At 41.0% G+C, this 23,434-nt stretch overlaps 1 protein-coding gene across 1 annotated transcript; it reads left to right on the top strand.

Moving 5' to 3' along the window:
* Positions 1–4,267: 4,267 nt before the first annotated feature.
* Positions 4,268–6,276, top strand: LOC311147313 (mimecan-like; the record flags this gene model as incomplete). Its single annotated transcript, XM_084183999.1, has 6 exons — positions 4,268–4,366; positions 4,760–4,841; positions 5,142–5,306; positions 5,451–5,653; positions 5,839–5,931; positions 6,106–6,276. 6 exons carry the CDS (start codon positions 4,268–4,270, stop codon positions 6,274–6,276), a joined length of 813 nt encoding a protein of 270 aa, XP_084040125.1.
* Positions 6,277–23,434: the final 17,158 nt, after the last annotated feature.

Here is a 23,434-nt window from a genome sequence, read left to right as displayed (position 1 = left end):
AATTACACGTCCTGGTAATCCATCTGGCCCCGCGGCCTTGTGAATGTTGACCTGTTTAAAGATTTTGCTCACATCGGCTACGGAGAGCGTGATCACACAGTCGTCCGGAACAGCTGGTGTTCTCATGCATGCTTCAGTGTTGCTTGCCTCGAAACGAGCATAAAAGGCATTTTGCCCGTCTGGTAGGCTAGCGTCACTGGGCAGCTCACGGCTGGGTTTCCCTTTGTAGTCCGTAATAGTTTGCAAGCCCTGCCACATCCGACGAGTGTCAGAGCCGGTGTAGTAGGATTCAATCTTAGTCCTGTATTGATGCTTTGCCTGTTTGATGGTTCGTCTGAGGGCATTGCGGGATTTCTTATAAGCGTCCAGATTAGTGTCCCACTCCTTGAAAGCGGCAGCTCTAGCCTTTAGCTTGGTGCGAATGTTGCCTGTAATCCATGGCTTCTGGTTGGGATATGTACACTACCGTTCAAAAGTTTGGGATTACTTAGAAATGTCCTTGTTTTCCATGAAAACATACATGAAATGAGTTTGAATAAGAAATATAGCAACATGCATAGGAAATGTAGTCATTGAAAAGGTTAGAAATAATTATTTTTAATAGAAATAATAATTGTGTCCTTTAAACTTTGCTTTCGTCAAAGAATCCTCCATTTGCAGCAATTACAGCCTTGCAGACCTTTGGCATTCTAGTTGTCAATTTGTTGAGGTAATCTGAAGAGATTTCACCCCATGCTTCCTGAAGCACCTCCCACAAGTTGGATTGGCTTGATGGGCACTTCTTACATACCATACGGTCAAGCTGCTCCCGCAACAGCTCAATAGGGTTGAGATCCGGTGACTGTGCTGGCCACTCCATTATAGACAGAATACCAGCTGACTGCTTCTTCCCTAAATAGTTATTGCATAGTTTGGAGCTGTGCTTTGGGTCATTGTCTTGTTGTAGGAGGAAATTGGCTCCAATCAAGCGCCGTCCACAGGGTATGGCATGGCGTTGCAAAATGGAGTGATAGCCTTCCTTCTTCAAGATCCCTTTTACCCTGTACAAATCTCCCACTTTAGCACCACCAAAGCATCACATTGCCTCCACCATGCTTGACAAATGGCATCAAGCACTACTCCAGCATCTTTTCATTTGGTCTGCATCTCACAAATGTTCTTCTTTGTGATCCGAACACCTCAAACTTCGATTCGTCCGTCCATAACACTTTTTTCCAATCTTCCTCTGTCCAGTGTCTGTGTTCTTTTGCCCATCTTAATCTTTTCTTTTTATCGGCCAGTCTGAGATATGGCTTTTTTTTTTTTTTCTTTGCAACTCTGCCTAGAAGGTCAGCATCCCAGAGTCGCCTCTTCACTGTTGACGTTGAGTGTTTTGCGGGTACTATTTAATGAAGCTGCCAGTTTAGGACCTGTGAGGCATCTGTTTCTCAAACTAGACACTCTAATGTATTTGTCCTCTTGCTCAGTTGTGCACCGGGGCCTCCCACTCCTCTTTCTATTCTGGTTGGAGCCAGTTTGCCTTGTTCTGTGAAGGGAGTAGTACACAGCATTGTATGAGATCTTCTGTTTCTTGGCAATTTCTCGCATGTAACAGCCTTCATTTCTCAGAACAAGAATAGACTGACGAGTTTCAGAAGAAAGTTATTTGTTTCTGGCCATTTTGATCCTGTAATCGAACCCACAATTGCTGATGCTCCAGATACTCAACTAGTCTCAAGAAGGCCAGTTTTATTGCTTCTTTAATCAGCACAACAGTTTTCAGCTGTGCTAACATAATTGCAAAAGGGTTTTCTAATGATCAATTAGCCTTTTAAAATGATAAACTTGGATTAGCAAACAACGTGCCATTGGAACACAGGACTGATGGTTGCTGATAATGGGCCTCTTTACGCCTATGTAGATATTCCATAAAAAATCAGCAGTTTCCAGCTACAATAGCCATTTACAACATTAACAATGTCTACGCTGTATTTCTGATCCATTTTATGTTTTTTAATGGACAATTTTTTTTTGTTTCTTTTGAAAACAAGGTCATTTCTAAGTGACCCCAAACTTTTGAACAGTGGGGACGACGTCGTCGATGCACTTATTGATGAAGCCGGTGACTGAGGTGGTATACTCCTCAATGCCATTGGATGAATCCCAGAACATATTCCAGTCTGTGCTAGCAAAACAGTCCTGTATCGTAGCATCTGCGTCATCTGACCACTTCCGTATTGAGCGTGTCACTGGTACTTCCTGCTTTAGTTTTTGCCTTTAAGCAGGAATCAGGAGGATAGAATTATGGCCAGATTTGCCAAATGGAGGGCGAGGGAGAGCTTTGTATGCGTCTGTGTGTGGAGTAAAGGTGGTCTAGAGTTTTTTTCCCTCTGGTTGCACATGTGACATGCTGGTAGAAATTAGGTAAAACGGATTTAAGTTTGCCTGCATTAAAGTCCCCGGCCACTAGGAGCGCCTCTTCTGGATTAGCTTTTTCTTGTTTGCTTATGGCCTTATACAGCTCATTGAGTGTGGTGTTAGTGCCAGCATCGGTTTGTGGTGGTAAATAGACGGCTATGAAAAATATAGATGGAACGGGCTGTACGCAGCATGAATGTACCCCAGTCCAATCTGCAAGCACTGTGTGATGCCATCGTGTCAGCATGGACCAACATCCCTGTGGAACGTTTCCGACACTTTGTAGAATGCCCCGAAAAATTCAGACTGTTCTGGAGGCAAAGGGGGGTTGACCTGGTACTCGATCGATGTACCTAATAAATTGTCCAGTGAGTGTATATTGTCTCTGGGAATTCACTTCTAAGACCACACATCTACTGTATAAAACATTTACTAAAGACCTTATCTGATCACCTTTGAATGTGTACAAGTGAGATTGCTTTGCAAAAGTATGCTGAGAGTATGATGAATATTATAAATGAATGGCTAATAATAATGGAAATTACACCATCTTGTCATTGCATTAAATAATTTTTGATATCTCACATAAACCATGCCAATTGGAAAAATGAGGCATGGAAAAACATGAGAACAAATAAGGATAGAAACCATGCCAGAGGTTGTATAACTTTTAAAGAAAATGGAGGAAAACTGTCAAGGTACTCAGGATGAGGAATGTTTTTAATTTTTGTTAAAGAAAATGAGAGATAGTTGAATCGTTTATGTGTACAGCCTAGTTTGAGCACAACAGCTTAAACAAGCCTTACATATACTTTTAGGTATGCATTTGTCTTAATATTAGCTTCTCCCTTAGTTCATGTTTTCCTCACATTAACCAAGTTTGAGCATCTCTGGAGGTGGACACCTGCAGAGTCTGAAAACATTATAGGAGGTGCAGAAGGTAGATGCTGACTTGTAACAAACACTTCTACACAAACATGTGCAAATAAAACCACAAGAGACCAGGGGAAACATTTTAGATTTTTTTTTAAAGTCAGAAAGGTAGGTGTTAGTAAGAAGAATACATTCCCTTGTTCATTGCTTGCTTTGGAATTAGATTTTATAATCACTTCGTGCAAAAGAGTTCTGTCCAAAATTCCAGTAATCATATCCCACTGCTCTTTACTTTTAGATTCCACAACAGTCAGTATTTTCCAGATAAATCGTTTTCATTTTTAAAAGCCAGCCTTTTTCCATGAACTTTTCCCAACTTTTTTCCGACATACACAGCACAGCAGGTTTGTCAGTCCATCAAAGATGGACAAAGGTCTTCTTTTTCGTTCTAAGTGAACCTTTCCAACATAATGGTTGATTTCATAGGGATGCAGGTGTCTGTGCTAACAGCTTGGGTATGCTACAGCATAGAAAAAAAGAAGGCAAACAAGTGGGTGTGATATACATTTTACACTCTTAATATACATGTTCATCTTTTCATCACATTCTAAAACGTTCTACTCCATGACATTTTATAATTTCAACGGTACTTTACAATAAAAATCATTACAGTTTAATATTTTGTTTTCTAATTGTATGAACCAGTGTGGTTTAGCCTGGAATGACATGCATCCACGTCCTTCTGTCAGCTTTCACAATTTTATACAACATGCCAATTGCCAAAAGCTGTTAAAAATGGAAGAGATGAGAAGGCTACTTTGACAGCAAATATTGGGTTAAGGCTGTTTCCTATTCTTGCTCAGCACTCCACTGGCAGCCTCTCTTTAAAACTGGATGGAAAATTCTCCTCCTGCTCACTCAGATCTCAGCCCAGTACTTACAGCCCTAGCCCTCTCTTCTCAGTACTGCTCTGCTCCCGTCCCAGCTGTTAGACACAATGATGAACCTGAGGACTTTCTTTTTCACCATCATTCTGCTGCCGTGGATGCTATCTTCTGCAGCAAGAAATGGAAACATGGAATCAAGGAAACCTAAGGTGATTTTTGAAGTGAATATCTTTTGTAAACGTGTTTAACGACCTTTTGATTCTTTTGATTTTGTTTAGGGTTTATGAACATGTTTTTTGGGGGCAGGATCCCATACCTCTAAAAACGTTCTTAGCAGAATTTGTCCTACAATTATGAAGCTTAAGGTTGAATATGAAAGTCCCATGTACAAGGTGCCAAACCCTATCCCTGCATAAATGATGACTCAACGTACAGTACTTTCAGTCTGTTAAGACCATTCCTTGTGAGTCTGAGTGTACAAAAACGCTTGCTCAGCAGATGATCAAACTGTTAGTAAAACTTAGTTGGTGTAAATTAAATTACCCAGCTTATGTCTTTCTTGTGAGGTGATCTGGATAATTTATTTCGAAACAATTCTACAGAAAGAGGTTGTGACCATCCCAGACTATGACACCGCTGGAGACTCAAATACAAGCCCAGCAGCAGTTCCTAAAGAAGAGGGTGGTGAGTTGATTTACTCAAGACACAATGGAGAAAAATTCAAGCTCTTCACAACCACTTATTTATTAAGACCATACGCTAGGTCTGATGAGCCAATTTGTGAATGCAGTAAAAAAAAAACATATTACAGCAGGAATGTTAAATGTAGTGTCCTGATGACTACCATGGCACAATCGTATGTTAGGTTTCTATAAGAATGAAGAGAGATGAATACAGGGAGGGATTACTTGGCCGATCGATAGGAAAACTTGAAAGTCCTTGCTTAAGGAGAATGCGTTTAAGGGACATGGCTATTGGTTTCAGAGCTACCCACGTGCCTGCTGTGTGTGTGTCTGACTGGGTCGGTATACTGTGAGGAGGTCTCCCCTGAGATGACAGCAGTTCCATCCCTGCCCAAGGAAACTGCCTATCTCTACGCACGCTACAACAAAATTACCAAAATCACCAACAAAGACTTTGCAGACATTGGTTAGTGGAACACTATCCCTTTATCTATTAGAGTAGCTCTGTAACACTGTTGTCATTTCTTTGACCAAAATGAAGATGTAATTCACTTCTCACTTCCTTTTTCAGTGAACATCTCTAAAGTTGATGGTCTTTAACATTTTACAGCAACGTTGAGAAGAATCGATCTGACTGGGAACCTAATCTCTGAGATAGAAGATGGAGCTTTCTCAAAGCTTGCCCTCCTTGAAGAGCTCAATCTCTCAGAGAACAAGCTGGCCAAACTACCCATGTTACCTGCCAAACTTGTGTCCTTCAATGCCAATTACAACCAACTTAAAACCAAGGGTGTAAAATCAACCGCTTTTAAGGTAAGTGAGGAAGTCAGTCCAAGATCCTGTAGCAAACATTCTTCTTACCTACAGTAAAAATGTACAGTCTGTGTAATGATTGCCTTGAATGTCAATATAATTTGAACAACAATTTCCATGCCAAACATTAACCTTACCTGAAATACCCTGCTGTATATAAACATACAACAAACATATTTCCTCAGAAACTCACTAAGATGGCGTACCTCTACCTTGGCAATAACGAGCTGGAGGCGATCCCACAACTTCCAGAGAGTCTCCACATTGTGCACCTATATGTCTGTTTACAACTATCCCTCCCACAGCAATACAATTTTGACAAATATGTATCTTTCACCTAACAACACATTTCAGAGCATACATGCATGTGCAGGCAAATGCATAATTGTATAAAACAAAACAAAAAAGGTATTACAAACCAACATCTGTCTTCTAAACCTCTCCCCCTGCAGAACAATAAGATCACCACGCTATCGGATGAGACCTTCTGCCCAGTCAACAATACTCAGTACATCAGAGCCAACATGGTGGAGGTGAGACTGGACGGCAACCCTCTGATGCTGGCCAAGCATCCCAACAGCTTTGTCTGCCTCAGGGCCCTGCCCATTGGACCGTACCACTGAACCAGTGGGATACAGTCTAGAGAGGACAACAACACTACAGTGAAAAGGGCTAACTAATGTAATACAAGGGTCAAGAGATCATAGCGCAGGAGTGGCATGTAATATGAGAAGTGTGTACCAGTATGTTACGATATATAGATCAGAGCCACGTAATATGAGAAATGTGTTTGTTTTGTAAGTTACAATTGAATAAGTCTTTTAGGTCGTATTGTCAAGTTCATGATTTGTTAAATTGGTGTCCTCTTAGGTAGGCCAGAGTGAACATAGGAGTTATCTTATACGACATCCAGTTGAAGTCGGAAGTTTATATACACCATAGCCAAATACATTTAAACTCAGTTTTTCACAATTCCTGACATTTAATCCTAATAGAAATTCCCTGTCTTAGGTCAGTTAGGATCACCACTTTATTTTAAGAATGAAATGTCAGAATAATAGTAGAGAGAATGATTTATTTCAGCTTTTATTTATTTAATCACATTCCCAGTGGGTCAGAAGTTTACATACACTCAATTAGTATTTGGTAGCGTTGCCTTCAAATTGTTAACTTGGGTCAAACGTTTCCGTTAGCCTTCCACAAGCTTCCTACAATAAATTGGGTGAATTTTGGCCCATTCCTCCTGATAGAGCTGGAGTAACTGAGTCAGGTTTGTAGGCCTTCTTTCTCGCACACGCTTTTTCAGTTCTGCCCACAAATATTCTATAGGATTGAGGTCAGGGCTTTGTGATGGCCACTCCAATACCTTGACTTTGTTGTCCTTAAGCAATTTTGCCACAACTTTGGAAGTATGCTTGGGGTATGCATTGTCCCTTTGGAAGACCCATTTGCGACCAAGCTTTAACTTCCTGACTGATGTCTTGAGATGTTGGTTCAATATATCCACACAATTTTCCTTCCTCATGATGCCATCTATTTTGTGAAGTGCACCAGTCCCTCCTGCAGCCAAGCACCCCCACAGCATGATGCTGCCACCCCTGTGCTTCACAGTTGGGATGCTTGCAACCGGCCACCTTTTTCCTTCAAACATAACGATGGTCATTATGGCCAAACAGTTCTATTTTTGTTTCATCAGATCAGAGGACATTTCTCCAAAAACTACGATCTTTGTCCCCAAGTGCAGTTGCAAACCGTAGTCTGGCTTTTTTATGGCGGTTTTGGAGTAGTGGCTTCTTCCTTGCTGAGCTGCCTTTCAGGTTATGTCAATATAGGACTCGTTTTACTGTGGATATAGATACATTTGTACCTGTTTCCTCCAGCATCTTCACAAGGTCCTTTGCTGTTGTTCTGGGATTGATTTGCACTTTTTGCACCAAAGTACGTTCATCTCTAGGAGACAGAACGTGTCTCCTTCCTGAGTGGTATGATGGCTGCGTGGTCCCATCGTGTTTATACTTGCATACTATTGTTTGTACAGATGAACGTGGTACCTTCAGACATTTGGAAATTGCTCCCAAGGATGAACCAGACTTGTGGAGGTCTACAATTTATTTTCTGAGGACTTGGCTGATTTCTTTTGATTTTCACATGATGTCAAGCAAAGAGGCACTGAGTTTGAAGGTAGGCCTTGAAATCCATCCACAGGTACACCTCCAATTGACTCAAATGATGTCAATTAGCCTATCAGAAGCTTCTAAAGCCATGACATCATTTTCTGGAATTGTTCAAGCTGTTTAAAGGCACAGTCAACTTAGTGTATGTAAACTTCTAACCCACTGGAATTGTGATACAGTGAATTATAAGTGAAATAATTGGTCTGTAAACAATTGTTGGAAAAATTACTTGTGTCATGCACAAAGTAGATGTCCTAACCGATTTGCCAAAACTATAGTTTGTTAACAAGAAACTTGTGGAGTGGTTGAAAAACAAGTTTTAATGACTCCAACCTAAGTGTATGTAAACTTCCGACTTCAACTGTAACTATATTCACAATACTCTTTTGACAATTTTTCCTCTATGTTTGTTGTTATATATTTCCAATAGCACATATGGATATTGCATCAATTGCATTCATCAACATTTTAAGTAATAATGGCTAATAAATGTACAAACATTTAACTACAATTTGCACACATTTATAACTGTTAGCCTATAATTTAAATTGGCATAACAAGCCATTTACCGTAAATGTTTATGTTCATGTATCAGAATAAAACATTCTAAATTATTCAAACTACGCTGAGTAATGTAACTTTTCTTAGACAAATACCACGTTGTCATGTTTGGCTCGTTACAATTTTTCATCCTATCTCAGTAAAACGAAGAGTACAGAAATAAGCAAACAATGTTGTTTTTGTCCATACATTAAATATCAGTCTTTTGAACCATTTAGAAATGTTTGCCTCAAGTCCATTGCTTTGCAAACACCAGTGTTTGTGTCCAGATCACACCTCAAGTGTTTCATCATAGTGTCCACTGATCATTCACTTGGCTACTGGTTCAGTAAGTACAATCAATCCATCCTCAATCTTCTGCTGGTGGTCTATTTTGGGGGAAAGTTTATGAAAGTTGAAGCTCATTTACTGCAAGCAAAAATTACCCCAGCCATTATCACATTGGTTGCTGTAGCTTCATTCACCTCAGTCGATCTACAAACACATAGCTCTATTATTTATTCAATTAGCCGCTACACATTAACTCTAAAAACGATAATTTAATACGTATCTGTTAGCACAAAATGTATTTTATTAACAAAAGGTTAAAAAAATATGTTTGCTTTACATAACTTTTCTGTTGTTGCAGTTCATAGCACACTTCCTGTAATTCTGTACATTTTGCCATGGGGTGGGGAGAATTTTGCCGTTTTAAAAGCTAATTTCCTGCAATTCTTTTGCCATGTTATGATATCTGAGTGAGTGTGACTAACAAAATCAGATGGGGGCCCCCATTGATTTCACATTTTTACAAACAATACAACTCTATGAACAAGGACACATTTTTACAATTTACAATGAACATTTTACAAAAACACATTCACTGGAAGAACTGTGCGATTCAAAGTTTGGTAACAGAATTTCGGTAAAATCTGAGATTTTTGTGACCCCGTTTTCCAAAAATATCTTCTCCGAATTAAGATTCAAAGATGTCTGCAGGAACAATGGGGTGTCAGCTATGACATGACACCTTGACTTTGAAAGAAATCTATTTTGGGTATTGAACTACATTAAGTTAAGTGGATTTACACCTGGTAAGAGAATAGCGGTAACCATGGGCATGTATTCATGTATGCCAAGGGAAGCCAGGCTTCCCCAAAAAATTTACCAAGAAAAAAAGAAAAAAAGAAAAAATTATTTATCTTTCATCTCTCTGTGTTTCATAATTTTCTTTCAATTCGGAAGAGGCTGAATGTATCTCACCGGAGAAAGAATTTGAGCAAGCGAAACAGCGCCCCTCTGTCTCTGTATGTGTAGCCCTTCTATCTGATGCTGTCTGATCAAAAAGAGTATGACATTGTTGCCGCCCGTAGCATTGAATGCAAGGGAAGCCAGCGAGCATTTTGCCTCCATGATAATAAAAATAAAAATAAATTATAGCCAATCAGCGTTGAACTAAACTGAGTGAACTCAACTGTGAATGGTCCGGGCACACCAAAAAAAAAGTATCAAGGGAAGCCAGTTTTGATTAGGCTTCACACCAATTACATCCCATCAAAAGCAAAACGTCATTGGCTATGTTTCCATTAACTTGCCCAGTGATTTTTTTTTGCTTAGAAAATAGATGCGACAATTGCCTGCCAGGGCGCGTTTCCATTTAACTATCTTGTGTCAATAAAAACAGCTGAATGTAATGACGTCACACCTATATGGGGGAAAAAATGTAGAAGAAGAAATGTAGTGGTTGAAGTGTTTCCATTACCCATTTAGACAAATTGCACATTAATAAATTGGCGACAGCGCATCTCCCACCTATCTGTTTCATGTCTCAGGTAGCCAGTGAAAGCCAGCATTGATAGAATGCAATAATTGGCTAATATATTTGCCATATTCTAAGAATTCTTATGTGCCAACATATCGCCAAGGTCCTTGCCATGGTGAAACTTGCACTCAATTCCGGCATTCTTGAAAGTCAGGACAATCTTTGTCCTGCAAAAAAACATTATTTTTATAGTTGAAAACATGTATTTTGCAATGGAGTGGAGCTTTATCGTTAAAAATGATTTGGCAATCCTCATTTATTCTTAAAACACAGTTTCCATCATAATTTATCGCAATAAAGAAAGTTAGATAAAATAAAAATCCAGCCCTGTCAAACGAATACAAATGTTGTCGATCTTTAGAATATTTCTCCTACAGTATATCCGTCGTTTCCGTTACACATGTTGCAAAGATTTTTTTGCGACATTGTTTTTGGCAAATAAACCTAGGTCATTGGAAACTGTGGTAAAAATATTTGACTGAAAAGTAGTCAACTCAAAAATATCTCTCAAGAAACTGGAGCTTGTGAATCCAAAAATTAGACTTTTATTATCTAATAACAAAAGCCGAGCAGTTCCATGGAACGGCTGTCTCTCTTTGGCTTAGAGCTCCCTTTTATACACACACAAATGCACAAACATGCTTACAAGCATATACAGTTACCCCCTTATGGCAAATTCCTAACTTATTTTAGTTCTGCACCACCCTTCTCTTTCAACGTCCAGCTGTCACACATGGTCCACTCCAAATGCTCATGAATACTTTTCTATATGAAGCCTCTCATTTCTATTGGTTGCGTGGCTCAGGCCTTTTCTTAAAAAAGAATATACATACATGAAAGCACAGTTACAACTGCATGGCTATATTCCTTATTTAAGCATGCATCTGGATTATAAAATATCAAACATGTTTATTATATTTTACCTTTGGCATCTCCCTACATTTGCCTTAATGATACACAAAATAATACCATATAATCGCCCCTTTGGGACTTCCAACAAAGTCCCAATAATACAAAGATTAATTTAAAAAATGAATGTAAACATGTGCATTTACTTATTCTTAGCCTTGCCATATGTGGTTACATTTTACAGTGGGGAAAACAAGTATTTAGTCGGCCACCAATTGTGCAAGTTCTCCCACTTAAAAAGATGAGAGAGGCCTGTAATTTTCATCATAGGTTCACGTCAACTATGACAGACAAAATGAGAAAAAAAAATCCAGAAAATCACATTGTAGGATTTTTAATGAATTTATTTGCAAATGATGGTGGAAAATAAGTATTTGGTCACCTACAAACAAGCAAGATTTCTGTCTCTCACAGACCTGTAACGTCTTCTTTAAGAGGCTCCTCTGTCCTCCACTCGTTACCTGTATTAATGGCACCTGTTTGAACTTGTTATCAGTATAAAAGACACCTGTCCACAACCTCAAACAGTCACACTCCAAACTCCACTATGGCCAAGACCAAAGAGCTGTCAAAGGACACCAGAAACAAAATTGTAGACCTGCACCAGGCTGGGAATACTGAATCTGCAATAGGTAAGCAGCTTGGTTTGAAGAAATCAACTGTGGAAGCAATTATTAGGAAATGTAAGACATACAAGACCACTGATAATCTCCCTCGATCTGGGGCTCCACGCAAGATCTCACCCCGTGGGGTCAAAATGATCACAAGAACGGTGAGCAAAAATCCCAGAACCACACGGGGGGACCTAGTGAATGACCTGCAGAGAGCTGGGACCAAAGTAACAAAGCCTACCATCAGTAACACACTACGCCGCCAGGGACTCAAATCCTGCAGTGCCAGACGTGTCCCCCTGCTTAAGCCAGTACATGTCCAGGCCCGTCTGAAGTTTGCTAGAGTGCATTTGGATGATCCAGAAGAGGATTGGGAGAATGTCATATGGTCAGATGAAACCAAAATATAACTTTTTGGTAAAAACTCAACTCGTTGTGTTTGGAGGTCAAAGAATGCTGAGTTGCATCCAAAGAACACCATACCTTCTGTGAAGCATGGGGGTGGAAACATCATGCTTTGGGGCTGTTTTTCTGCAAAGGGACCAGGACGACTGATCCGTGTAAAGGAAAGAATGAATGGGGCCATGTATCGTGAGATTTTGAGTGAAAACCTCCTTCCATCAGCAAGGGCATTGAAGATGAAACGTGGCTGGGTCTTTCAGCATGACAATGATCCCAAACACACCGCCCGGGCAACGAAGGAGTGGCTTCGTAAGAAGCATTTCAAGGTCCTGGAGTGGCCTAGCCAGTCTCCAGATCTCAACCCCATAGAAAATCTTTGGAGGGAGTTGAAAGTCCATGTTGCCCAACAACAGCCTCAAAACATCACTGCTCTAGAGGAGATCTGCATGGAGGAATGGGCCAAAATACCAGCAACAGTGTGTGAAAACCTTGTGAAGACTTACAGAAAACGTTTGACCTGTGTCATTGCCAACAAAGGGTATATAACAAAGTATTGAGAAATGTTTGTTATTGACCAAATACTTATTTTCCACTATAATTTGCAAATAAATTCATTAAAAATCCTACAATGTGATTTTCTGGAAAAAAAATTCTCATTTTGTCTGTCATAGTTGACGTGTACCTATGATGAAAATTACAAGCCTCTCTCATCTTTTTAAGTGTGAGAACTTGCACAATTGGTGGCTGACTAAATACTTTTTTTCCCCACTGTACATGCATATATTTAAACCAATATATTTTCCTCATTACTTGACCCATCCTGATGAGGACCCAGAGCCCAGTCAGGTATTGGTTACGAGTCTGGAAGGTTTCCCTCTAAATTAACCTCCACATTTTTCTATTGGGCTTTGTAACCATGGCAAGCCCATCCACCCCCAGGAACAACGCCATACAAACATTCAGGATTCCCAAATTCATTAACATACTGTCCTGGAGCTCCCTGAACTGGGTGTATTTCTTTGGCTGAACTAGTAACAATAGTCTGTACAGTCATTTGTTTTACTGTGGTTTGAATCAAAACTTATTTTAACAGAGGTAGTATACAACAAAACACTACTCCCATCACTACAAGTGATATTCCTATCATTATTGCCATTTTTGTAAACATTGCACCCCATTTTCCCAAAGTTAAGTCCATCCAGTCCCAAATATGAGCATCATGCCCAGCATTGTCCTTAACCTCTTTTTGTAGTCCTTTGAGCTTAGTCATTGCTTCAGTGAATGAACCATCCGGGGCAGTATTATTGGGGATAAAAGTACAACATTCATCTCCAAACATAACACAAACTCCACCTTTTTCCGCTAATAACCAGTTTAGAGCCTGCCTATTCTCCCATGCCATTCTACTGGTAGCCTGTACTTGCTCTCCTGGGGCTGATAATGCAGAGTCTGTGTAATTAATAAACCTTTGTTGATTATAATAAATATAATTGATCCATTCTAGGTTTTTGTTGGTTGAAATCCAGACAAATATTGATTCAAATCCTGTTTTAATTTAATCTCTTGCCTTATATTCATTTGGAAGTCCTCTGGGTTGACCTATTGCATCTAAATATACATTGGGGTCATGTTCATATGATCTTTTTACCCTTTTATTACTATTCTGTGCATCCCTATTTGTTGTTTTGTCTACCTCCCACTCTGATATAACCACCTCCTGAAGCATTTGTACTCTAGCACATACTCCCTTCCATCCTTTAGGCAAAGTAGCTCTAATATTTTGTTCTCCACATACCAAAAATAAATCTGCCACTGCCACCGATTGATCCTCATAAGGAGAAATCAATGGCATTGCCAGTGTTTGCTTCTCACATTCCCCAGGGTCACCCGGCCCTCCATTTGTAGCTATTACCCCAGTACTTGATCCTGCTGCCTGATAAACTGCTCTGTGGGGGGTATCTGCATTCCAGGACATATCATTATTTGGGTGCCATGTGGTCTCACACTTTCCCTTACATTTTCCCAAATCGTGCTCCCCATCCGTTTTGTTGTAGCATTCATAATTTTGATTATAATCTATATGGTATTTTTCCGGTGCTTCCATTTTTCTGGCCTCTATTTTGATATCTAATTTTTTTACACCACTCTCCCCATCCTGCTTGATTTTAGAATCTGTAATGATAGGGATTTCCCAAAAATGATAAACATTCTGCAGGACAGTAGGGCCTTTCTCCTCTTTTAAGATGACAGTAGCTTCGTTTAAAGTTAGCACAGTCCTTGTAACTGTGTGGACTTGGTATTACTATCAATTTTTTTAATGGAAAAGGAGCACATACTAAACAATCAGTTTTTCTATTAATTGTTTTAGCTGAATATTGTGCCCATTTGTACCAACATTTTGCATGGCTCCCTCCATAGCCTTTCTAATTTTGTTGGTGCTTTCATAACTTTCGGTATTACTGTTGGGGCTGAGGTAGATTGTCTATTTTCCTGATTTCCCCAATTAGTTAAAGAATCCCATACATTTTTAAAAAACCCAGTTGTTCCTATTTTTTCTAATCCTGTCTTTGTTGGTTCAACTGCTATAGTAATTAGTGGTCCTTGGGTAGTGGTCATAGTTACATTAACTATTTCAGGTTCTTCTTCCTATCTAGATTGGTGTTTGGAAATAGGATCAATGTCCATTGTTGTTATACTATTCCCTTCTAACCCTTTAATGCTAACTATTTCCAATATGTACTTTCCATTATTATCTTGAGTCAATTCCTTTAAGGTAATTTCCCAACTAGTGTCTCCTTTGTTAACTTCTATTTGGCAGCCATATTCATCCCAGATTGCTTATCCTCTTGTTCCTCCATTCCCTGGGTCTCTGCTTGTGTTTGGGGCATCTGCCATGGCAGGTATCCTATCAGCAATATTCCCCACATCATCAGGCCCCACCTCCCGACTCTCCGGATTTTCAGGAGGGAGTGCCTGTTGTCCTTCGATGTTGGCACTTGGACTCGTGCTTGCTTCTTCTTCTTGGACTCCATCTGGTGCCTCGACATCCTCCGCCTCCCCATGGCTCGCCGACGGCAGACCGGTTCTCTTCGGGACCCTAGTGCAGTGGTTCAGATGGTACCACGTCGTGCTTCCTTCCACCTGTACTGCTGTGGGCGTCGCTCGGATCACCGTGTATGGTCCTTCTCTCCTGGGCTCGTTCCACTTCCTGCGAAACACTCAGATGTAGACTCAATCTCCTGGAATCACCGGCCCTGGCTCCTCTGGTCCAGGTTCCGGTTCTCGCCCTTTTTCCTGGAGATAGATCACTTTATGTATAGCAGTTAGTTGTCTTACATATGCTTTAAGTTCCATCTCTAATTGTTCCAATGAGGGTCCTTTGTAGGGCCCTCTTAGACCTGGCACTGGCATGGGTCGACCCGTAAGCATTTCATGCAGGGTTAGATGCGTATTTCTGTTAGTTTGCATTTGATAACTCATCAACGCTAGTGGTAGTGCATCCACCCAATTGAGCTTTGCACTGCCACAGATTTTATTCAGTTTAGCCTTGAGGGTACTGCTCCTGATCCTAGATCTGCTGAGGGTACCGCTTCTACCTATCTACTGAATCTATCTATGATCACTAGCAAGTACCTTTTGCCATTCACCTTTTTTATCATATCTACATAGTCCATGACTAAGTGTCGAAATGGTCCTTCAGGAACTGGTATGTGCCCTATAGGTGTTGTTATTCCTTTCCTTACATTGTTTTGTGCACACACCTCACATCTTGCTAATGCCTCATCTATTGTTGCCTGTAGGTATGGAGACCAGTATCCTTGTTTTTTAATTTTCCTTATTATCTCCCCCCTTGCGCAATGGTCAAAACCATGCGCATCAGTTATCAGTAGGTTGAGCAACACACTAGGTGCTACTATGGTTCCTCATGAGATCTCCATAATCCCTTCACATCTTTGGTGGCCCCTCTTTGGTGCCACATAGTCTGTTCATAAGGTCCTGCTCTTTCCTGCATCCTTATTATATCATCTGGCTTTGGTATGGATTCAATAATGATAATTGGTGCTGTTAACACTTGGATGGTGCATCTAGATGCCTTCCTTGCAGCTTCATCAGCTGCATTGTTTCCTTTGGTTATAAATCCTTTTCCTTTCCCATGTGCCTGACATTTCACTATTGCCAATTTAGTGGGATACATTAACGCCGTCACCTCCATTGCTGCTCCTTGTTTTCCTATAATGATGTACTGAGACATTATAGGTACTGATTTCCCATTTGCATTTAACAACCACAGTTGCTCTAAAAGATCATCACGATAGGGATCATATTGCATGGTGCAGTGATATTCTGACTTTCCTCTTTCTGCTTCTGGTATCTGAGCCTGAATAAACCTACCCCATTTCTTGACTACCCTATCTATTTCTGTCTCAATATCCCCTAACCAATAGACATTTGCTATATCCTGTTTCATTACCATTTGTAAGTTTAACCCTGCCCTGTCTATGATTACCCCTTCAGAGGAACATCGAATTTGTATACCCATTTTGCATAAGGCATCTCTTCCCAATAGATTGACAGGGGTGTGTTCTGATACAAGTATAGGGAGGGTTGCGGATTTGTCATCCGCTGTCAGGCAAACTGGAGCTGTCATTGGAATTAACTGCGTTTGTCCCGAGAATCCTATCGTTTTGGCATATTTGCCAGACATGGGGAGGTGAGAGGCATAATTTGGACTTACACAGGTGTAAGTGGCTCCAGTGTCGACCATCATGGGTGTGCCTCTGTTCTCTATTTGAACCTGCAACATAGGTTCTTGATCAGCTCGTGTAGTTAGTACTGGAAACTGACCCTCCCCGGTAGGATTCTCTGGGCACCCCTAGTACCCCTGATTGGGCCCTGCCCATGGATTCACTGGACCTTGGATTTGTTGCTGATTCTGTTGCCAGCCGTCAGGTTGCTTCCAATTATTTTGGTTTTTGTTCCCCTGTTGTTGCCAGGGTTTTGTGGGGCAGTTTTGTCTGGTATGCCCTGGCTGCTGGCATCCCCAGCAATTTCCAGGTGGCCCTTGTGGGCCCCGATTTCCTCCTTTCTGATTATTTTGCTGAAATTGTTGCTGTTTATTGTTATTATTCCATTGCCGGGGTTGTTGTGCTTACACATTCACTACTAGTGCTGTGGGTTGTACTTGGGCCTGTGGCGCGGGAGGCAGATATGGCCCTCCTGGAGTGACTGCAGCCATCATTCCTGTTTCATTCGCAGGTGCTGTTACTGGGGCCTGGATTTTCTTCTTCCCTCTGTTTGTCAGTGCTTCCAATTGGAGTTGAGTCAGTTTCCTCTGAATGTCTCTCCCCTGCTCCATAAGTCTCTGTTCATCCTTTCTGTGTTTTTCTACTGCATGTATCACATGGTCACAGAATTCTTTGTGTGTCTTTGAGGTTAATCCCACCACATCCTCCAGCCTGCATCTCACTGATTGGGGCATGGCCTCTATTATTGAGTTTCGGAATAGAGTTGTCATCAGTGGGTCCCCTTCTGGATCTCGTTCTGTTTCCAGTCTCCATCGTTTCATCTGTTCATGTAGATAGGCAGCTGGATTCTCCGTTTCTCCCAGTGTCCCCTCTTTCAGTGACTTGGGGTCAATTCTCGCCGGGTATTCCAGTCTTAGTGCTTGCCAGACTTCAGGGCGGTGTGAATCAAAGTCCATCCCATCTCTTCGTGGGTCACTCACTTCTCTACTCCGGTCACTGTTCCCCAGTATATCCTCAATTTTTGCCTTTCCAACCACCCTTGCCAACAGTGCCTTCAGTCCCCCACAGCCAGCAGTTTACCCATGGTTTGTTCCTCAAAAATCCTTATCCATTTTCCTGCCCCATCATGCAAATCTGGCAGACGGGCAACCAATCCTTCCAGATCCTGTGATCCCCACGGAACATAGTGAGCCTGGGTACCTTTTATTAGAATTGGATGTTGTCCCTTGTATTTTTCAGGTCTTCTCAATGTTCTCCTATTCCGCAATCTTTCTTCCCTTACGCCTTGATTGCAATCTCCCCATATTTCAGCTGTTTTCGCTATTTCTCCCTTGCCTAAGGGATACCTAGCACTCAGTATTTATGCCGCCGTTTTATTCATATCTATGACCTATATATTTTTTTAACTTCCTTTTTAATCTATTTTAGTATTCGTCCTATTTATTTATTTATTTCTCCTTCTTAATTCTTTTTATATTAGTATTCACTTTTATTGTTAAACTATTTGTGCTTCATTGATTACTGTTTGGTCAGAACTTATTTATTATTAATGGGCATTCGACAGTCTCTTTATGTAATAATAATATATTCTTTCTTTTGTGTGGAACACCTCATGAATCTTTCCTTTGCTAGTGTTTTTTCTTAATTTTAAATCACTCAGCTATATTCTTTATGTAATAATAATATAATATACAGTGAGGGAAAAAAGTATTTGATCCCCTACTGATTTTGTACGTTTGCCCACTGACAAAGAAATTATCAGTCTATAATTTTAATGGTAGGTTTACTTGAACAGTGAGAGACAGAATAACAACAAAAAAATCCAGAAAGACGCATGTCAAAAATGTTATAAATTGATTTGCATTTTAATGAGGGAAATAAGTATTTGACCCCCTCTCAATCAGAAAGATTTCTGGCTCCCAGGTGTCTTTTATACAGGTAACGAGCTGAGATTAGGAGCACACTTTTAAAGGGAGTGCTCCTAATCTCAGCTTGTTACATGTATAAAAGACACCTGTCCACAGAAGCAATCAATCAATCAGATTCCAAACTCTCCACCATGGCCAAGACCAAAGAGCTCTCCAAGGATGTCAGGGACAAGATTGTAGACCTACACAATGCTGGAATGGGCTACAAGACCATCGCCAAGCAGCTTGGTGAGAAGGTGACAACAGTTGGTGCGATTATTCGCAAATGGAAGAAACACAAAATAACTGTCAATCTCCCTCTGCCTGGGGCTCCATGCAAGATCTCACCTCGTGGAGTTGCAATGATCATGAGAACGGTGAGGAATCAGCCCAGAACTACACGGCAGGATCTTGTCAATGATCTCAAGGCAGCTGGGACCATAGTCACCAAGAAGACAATTGGTAACACACTATGCCGTGATGGACTGAAATCCTGCAGCACCCGCAAGGTCCCCCTGCTAAAGAAAGCACATATACATGCCCGTCTGAAGTTTGCCAATGAACATCTGAACGATTCAGAGGAGAACTGGGTGAAAGTGTTGTGGTCAGATGAGACCAAAATGGAGCTCTTTGGCATCAACTCAACTCGCCGTGTTTGGAGGAGGAGGAATGCTGCCTATGACCCCAAGAACACCATCCCCACCGTCAAACATGGAGGTGGAAACATTATGCTTTGGGGGTGTTTTCTACTAAGGGGACAGGACAACTTCACCGCATCAAAGGGACGATGGACGGGGCCATGTACCGTCAAATCTTGGGTGAGAACCTCCTTTCCTCAGCAAGGGCATTGAAAATGGGTCGTGGATGGGTATTCATGACAATGACCCAAAACACACGGCCAAGGCAACAAAGGAGTGGCTCAAGAAGAAGCACATTAAAGTCCTGGAGTGGCCTAGCCAGTCTCCAGACCTTATTCCCATAGAAAATCTGTGGAGGGAGCTGAAGGTTCGAGTTGCCAAACGTCAGCCTCGAAACCTTAATGACTTGGAGAAGATCTGCAAAGAGGAGTGGGACAAAATCCCTCCTGAGATGTGTGCAAACCTGGTGGCCAACTACAAGAAACATCTGACCTCTGTGATTGCCAACAAGGATTTTGCCACCAAGTACTAAGTCATGTTTTGCAGAGGGGTCAAATACTTATTTCCCTAATTAAAATGCAAATCAAATTATAACATTTTTGACATGCGTTTTTCAGGATTTTTGTTGTTGTTATTCTGTCTCTCACTGTTCAAATAAACCTATTAAAATGATAGACTGATCATTTCTTTGTCAGTGGGCAAACGTACAAAATCAGCACGGGATCAAATACTTTTTTCCCTCACTGTATCCTGATGTCCACTTTTCCTTTGTGTGGAATACCTCATGAATCTTCCCCTTACTAGTGTTTTTTCTTAATTTTAAATCACTCAGCTATATTCTTTATGTAATAATAATATAATATATCCTGATGTCCACTTTTCTTTTGTATGGAACACCTCATGAATCTTCCCCTATGAGCATCCGCACACCATTCACTCTTTCTCTCCTGGTGTGAGACCGGGTGCGTCCTTCCTACCAGGTTACACTTAAGAAACGGTCCAGGAAAGGTGCGTCAACCTTTCCCCACCAAGGACAGAGACTTTCACACTCACTTGCACTCTCACTCTTTCACGCACTTGCCTAAGTTACCTGTAAACGTAACCCCTTCTTGATACACTTCCTCGACACAAGAAAAACAGTTTTAAACAGGATTTCTATTTATAGCCCCCTTGGTGAAACACTTCCTCGACATACCTGGACTTCTACCTATCCTACGCTTTCCTAAGCGACCTGTAAATTCTGCCCTTCTTCTCTGATTCACTTCCTCGACACATAGAAAAAGCGATGTATACAGGATTTCGCCTACCTAAGGAGTCCTCAAAAAACGATTAACTTCCCCGACACGTTTTAGAGCGGTATCTGTAGGACTTTCGACCATGTTATTGTCTGATCGTTCAACCAGATGGACAGCCGCCCGTGCCGAAATGACCCAGACAAAGTGATCAGCAAGATGAATCAAATGAATCGACCGAATCGAACAGACGCATCAGATGAGCAGCCGAGTGACCCCGATGATTGAATGCATGAATTGAGCAATCGAATCAAACAGATCGATCAGACTGTCCAGATGAGCAACCTGAATGAGACAGATGAATCATCCAACTTGACCACAACCAATCAAATCACAATGGATTAAACAGAATGACCAGCAGGACGAACAATTGAATCAAATGATTTGAACAAATGGTTCAGACGAACAACCGAGTGACATCGACGAGTACAAGACGCGTCAAAACAGTCAGTTTAGTCAAACAGATGCAATCATACTGACCAAATGATCAACTCAAACGAGACAGATAACCCACCCCACTCAACCACAATGACTGAACCACACCAACCCAAGCAGACCATCCATCTACCCGGACTGAGCAGAGCTACTTAAACTATTTTCTACTTATTGCAACCCTCAAGGCTTTTCATCATTTAACATGCATTTTAAATCCAAAAGCTCCCAGTCTCTAATTTTCTGGTTCTTAAATTTGGAGAGACCTACTTGGTATTCTGCAGCTGAGACCGGGCCCCGGATCGAACCACACAAACTGTATACTATATAAGTAAGAACATAGCTTACCTTTTTTTTTAAAAGCGGCCGCTTTTGTTTGTATGGTCCGTCCAAACCGCAGATGTCTACCGTCTCAGTTCCCTGTTTTCAACTCCTGGCAAGCTCGCCATTTATGTGGTATAAATATTTGACTCAAAAGTAGTCAACTCAAAAATATCTCTCAAGAAACTGGAGCTTGTGAATCCAAAAATTAGACTTTTATTATCTAATAACAAAAGCCGAGCAGTTCCATGGAACGACTGTCTCTCTTTGGCTTAGAGCTCCTTTTATACACATCTTTCAACGTCCAGCTGTCACACATGGTCCACTCCAAAAGGTCATGAATACTTTTCTATATGAAGCCTCTCATTTCTATTGGTTGCTTGGCTCAGGCCCTTTCTTAAAAATAATATACATACATTAAAGCACAGTTACAACTGCATGGCTATATTCCTTATTTAAGCATGCATCTGGATTATAAAATATCAAACATGTTTATTATATTTTACCTTTGGCATCTCCCTACATTTGCCTTAATGATACATAAAATATCTCTATAAAACCTGTCTACTGACAGAAAAAACTTGAATTGTTGCACCTCGTTGTGTTGTTGTTCTCCGGTGGCAAGCTAGCTAGCTAGCTAAAATTGTCCCTTTCCTAAATTAGCCATGGATGGAGATAGGGATTTAGACTTTTGGTTTAACTTCATTCTCTGTACTGGTCAATGATTATAACGCGATTCTAATCCAACCATAAATTCATACATTGTGCCCCTGGCCTGAGAGACTGGAAGTTCAATATGTAGCTACTGTAGATGTGGTAGGCTGATGTTAACTAGCTGGCTCATTGTTGCCCATGAAAGGAAGTTAGGCTAGCGAGCAAGCATTTTAGCCAGGTAGCCGAGGACAACAAAAATGTAAAGCGTGTACTGTATGACAGAGTCATAGACCGTTTCATCAACATGCAAGAGAGGAGGATGGCATTGGAGTTTCTCTATTAGTGGGGTGAGTCAACATGTTTTTTCTACTTGCACGAAAGCATGCACACACACACACAGACACACGCACACAAATCAGAACCACATCATATTTAGCTTACGTTGATTGGACTAAATCGTTTTTGGTATCTTTTAGTTGTTGCGGTATTAGACTAAGCATAGGTGATTTGAGGATGTTTAAATGTTGAAGTTGAAATGGTGCTGAAATAATGAAGGCAGCTCCTGTTTTCTTTGCGACTTGAGGTAACTCTCCATGGTAATAAATCAATAGTTGTTTAGTAGCCCCCCCCCCCCCCTTTGCTTTGAGACTCGAAATTGAGCTCAGGTGCATCCTGTTTCCATTGATCATCCTTGAGATGTTTTTACAACTTGATTAGAGTCCACCTTTGGTAAATTCAATTGATTTGACATGATTTGGGAAGGCACACACCTGTCTATATAAGGTCCCTCAGTTGACAGTACATGTCAGAGCAAAAACCAAGCTATAAGGTCGAAGGAGTTGTCCGTAGAGCTCCAAGACAGGATTGTGTCAAGGCACAGATCTGGGGAAGGGTACCAAAAAATGTCTGAAGCATTGAAGGGCCCCAAGAACATAGCGGCCATCATTCTGAAACAGAAGAAGTTTGGAACCACCAAGACTCTTCCTAGAGCTGGCCGCCCAGCCAAACTGAGCAATTGGGTTAGAAGGGCCTTGGTCAGGGAGGTCACCGAGAACCCGATGGTCACTCTGACAGAGCTCCAGAGTTCCTCTGTGGAGATGGGAGAACCTTCCAGATGGACAACCATCTCTGCAGCACTCCACCAATCAGGCCTTTATGGTAGAGTGGCCAGATGGAAGCCACTCCAGTAAAAGGCATATGACAGCCCACTTGGAGTTTGTCAAAAGGCACCTAAAGGACTCTCAGTTCACGTAAAACATTCTAAAAACCTGTTTTTGCTTTGTGTGTAGATTAATGAAGGGAAAAAACTATTTAATCCATTTTAGAAAAAGGCT

This window comes from Coregonus lavaretus (genome assembly GCF_964263955.1).
Source record: "Coregonus lavaretus genome assembly, chromosome: 20".
Taxonomy (NCBI): Eukaryota; Metazoa; Chordata; class Actinopteri; order Salmoniformes; family Salmonidae; genus Coregonus; species Coregonus lavaretus.
This window is presented reverse-complemented; position numbering and strand designations above follow the sequence as displayed.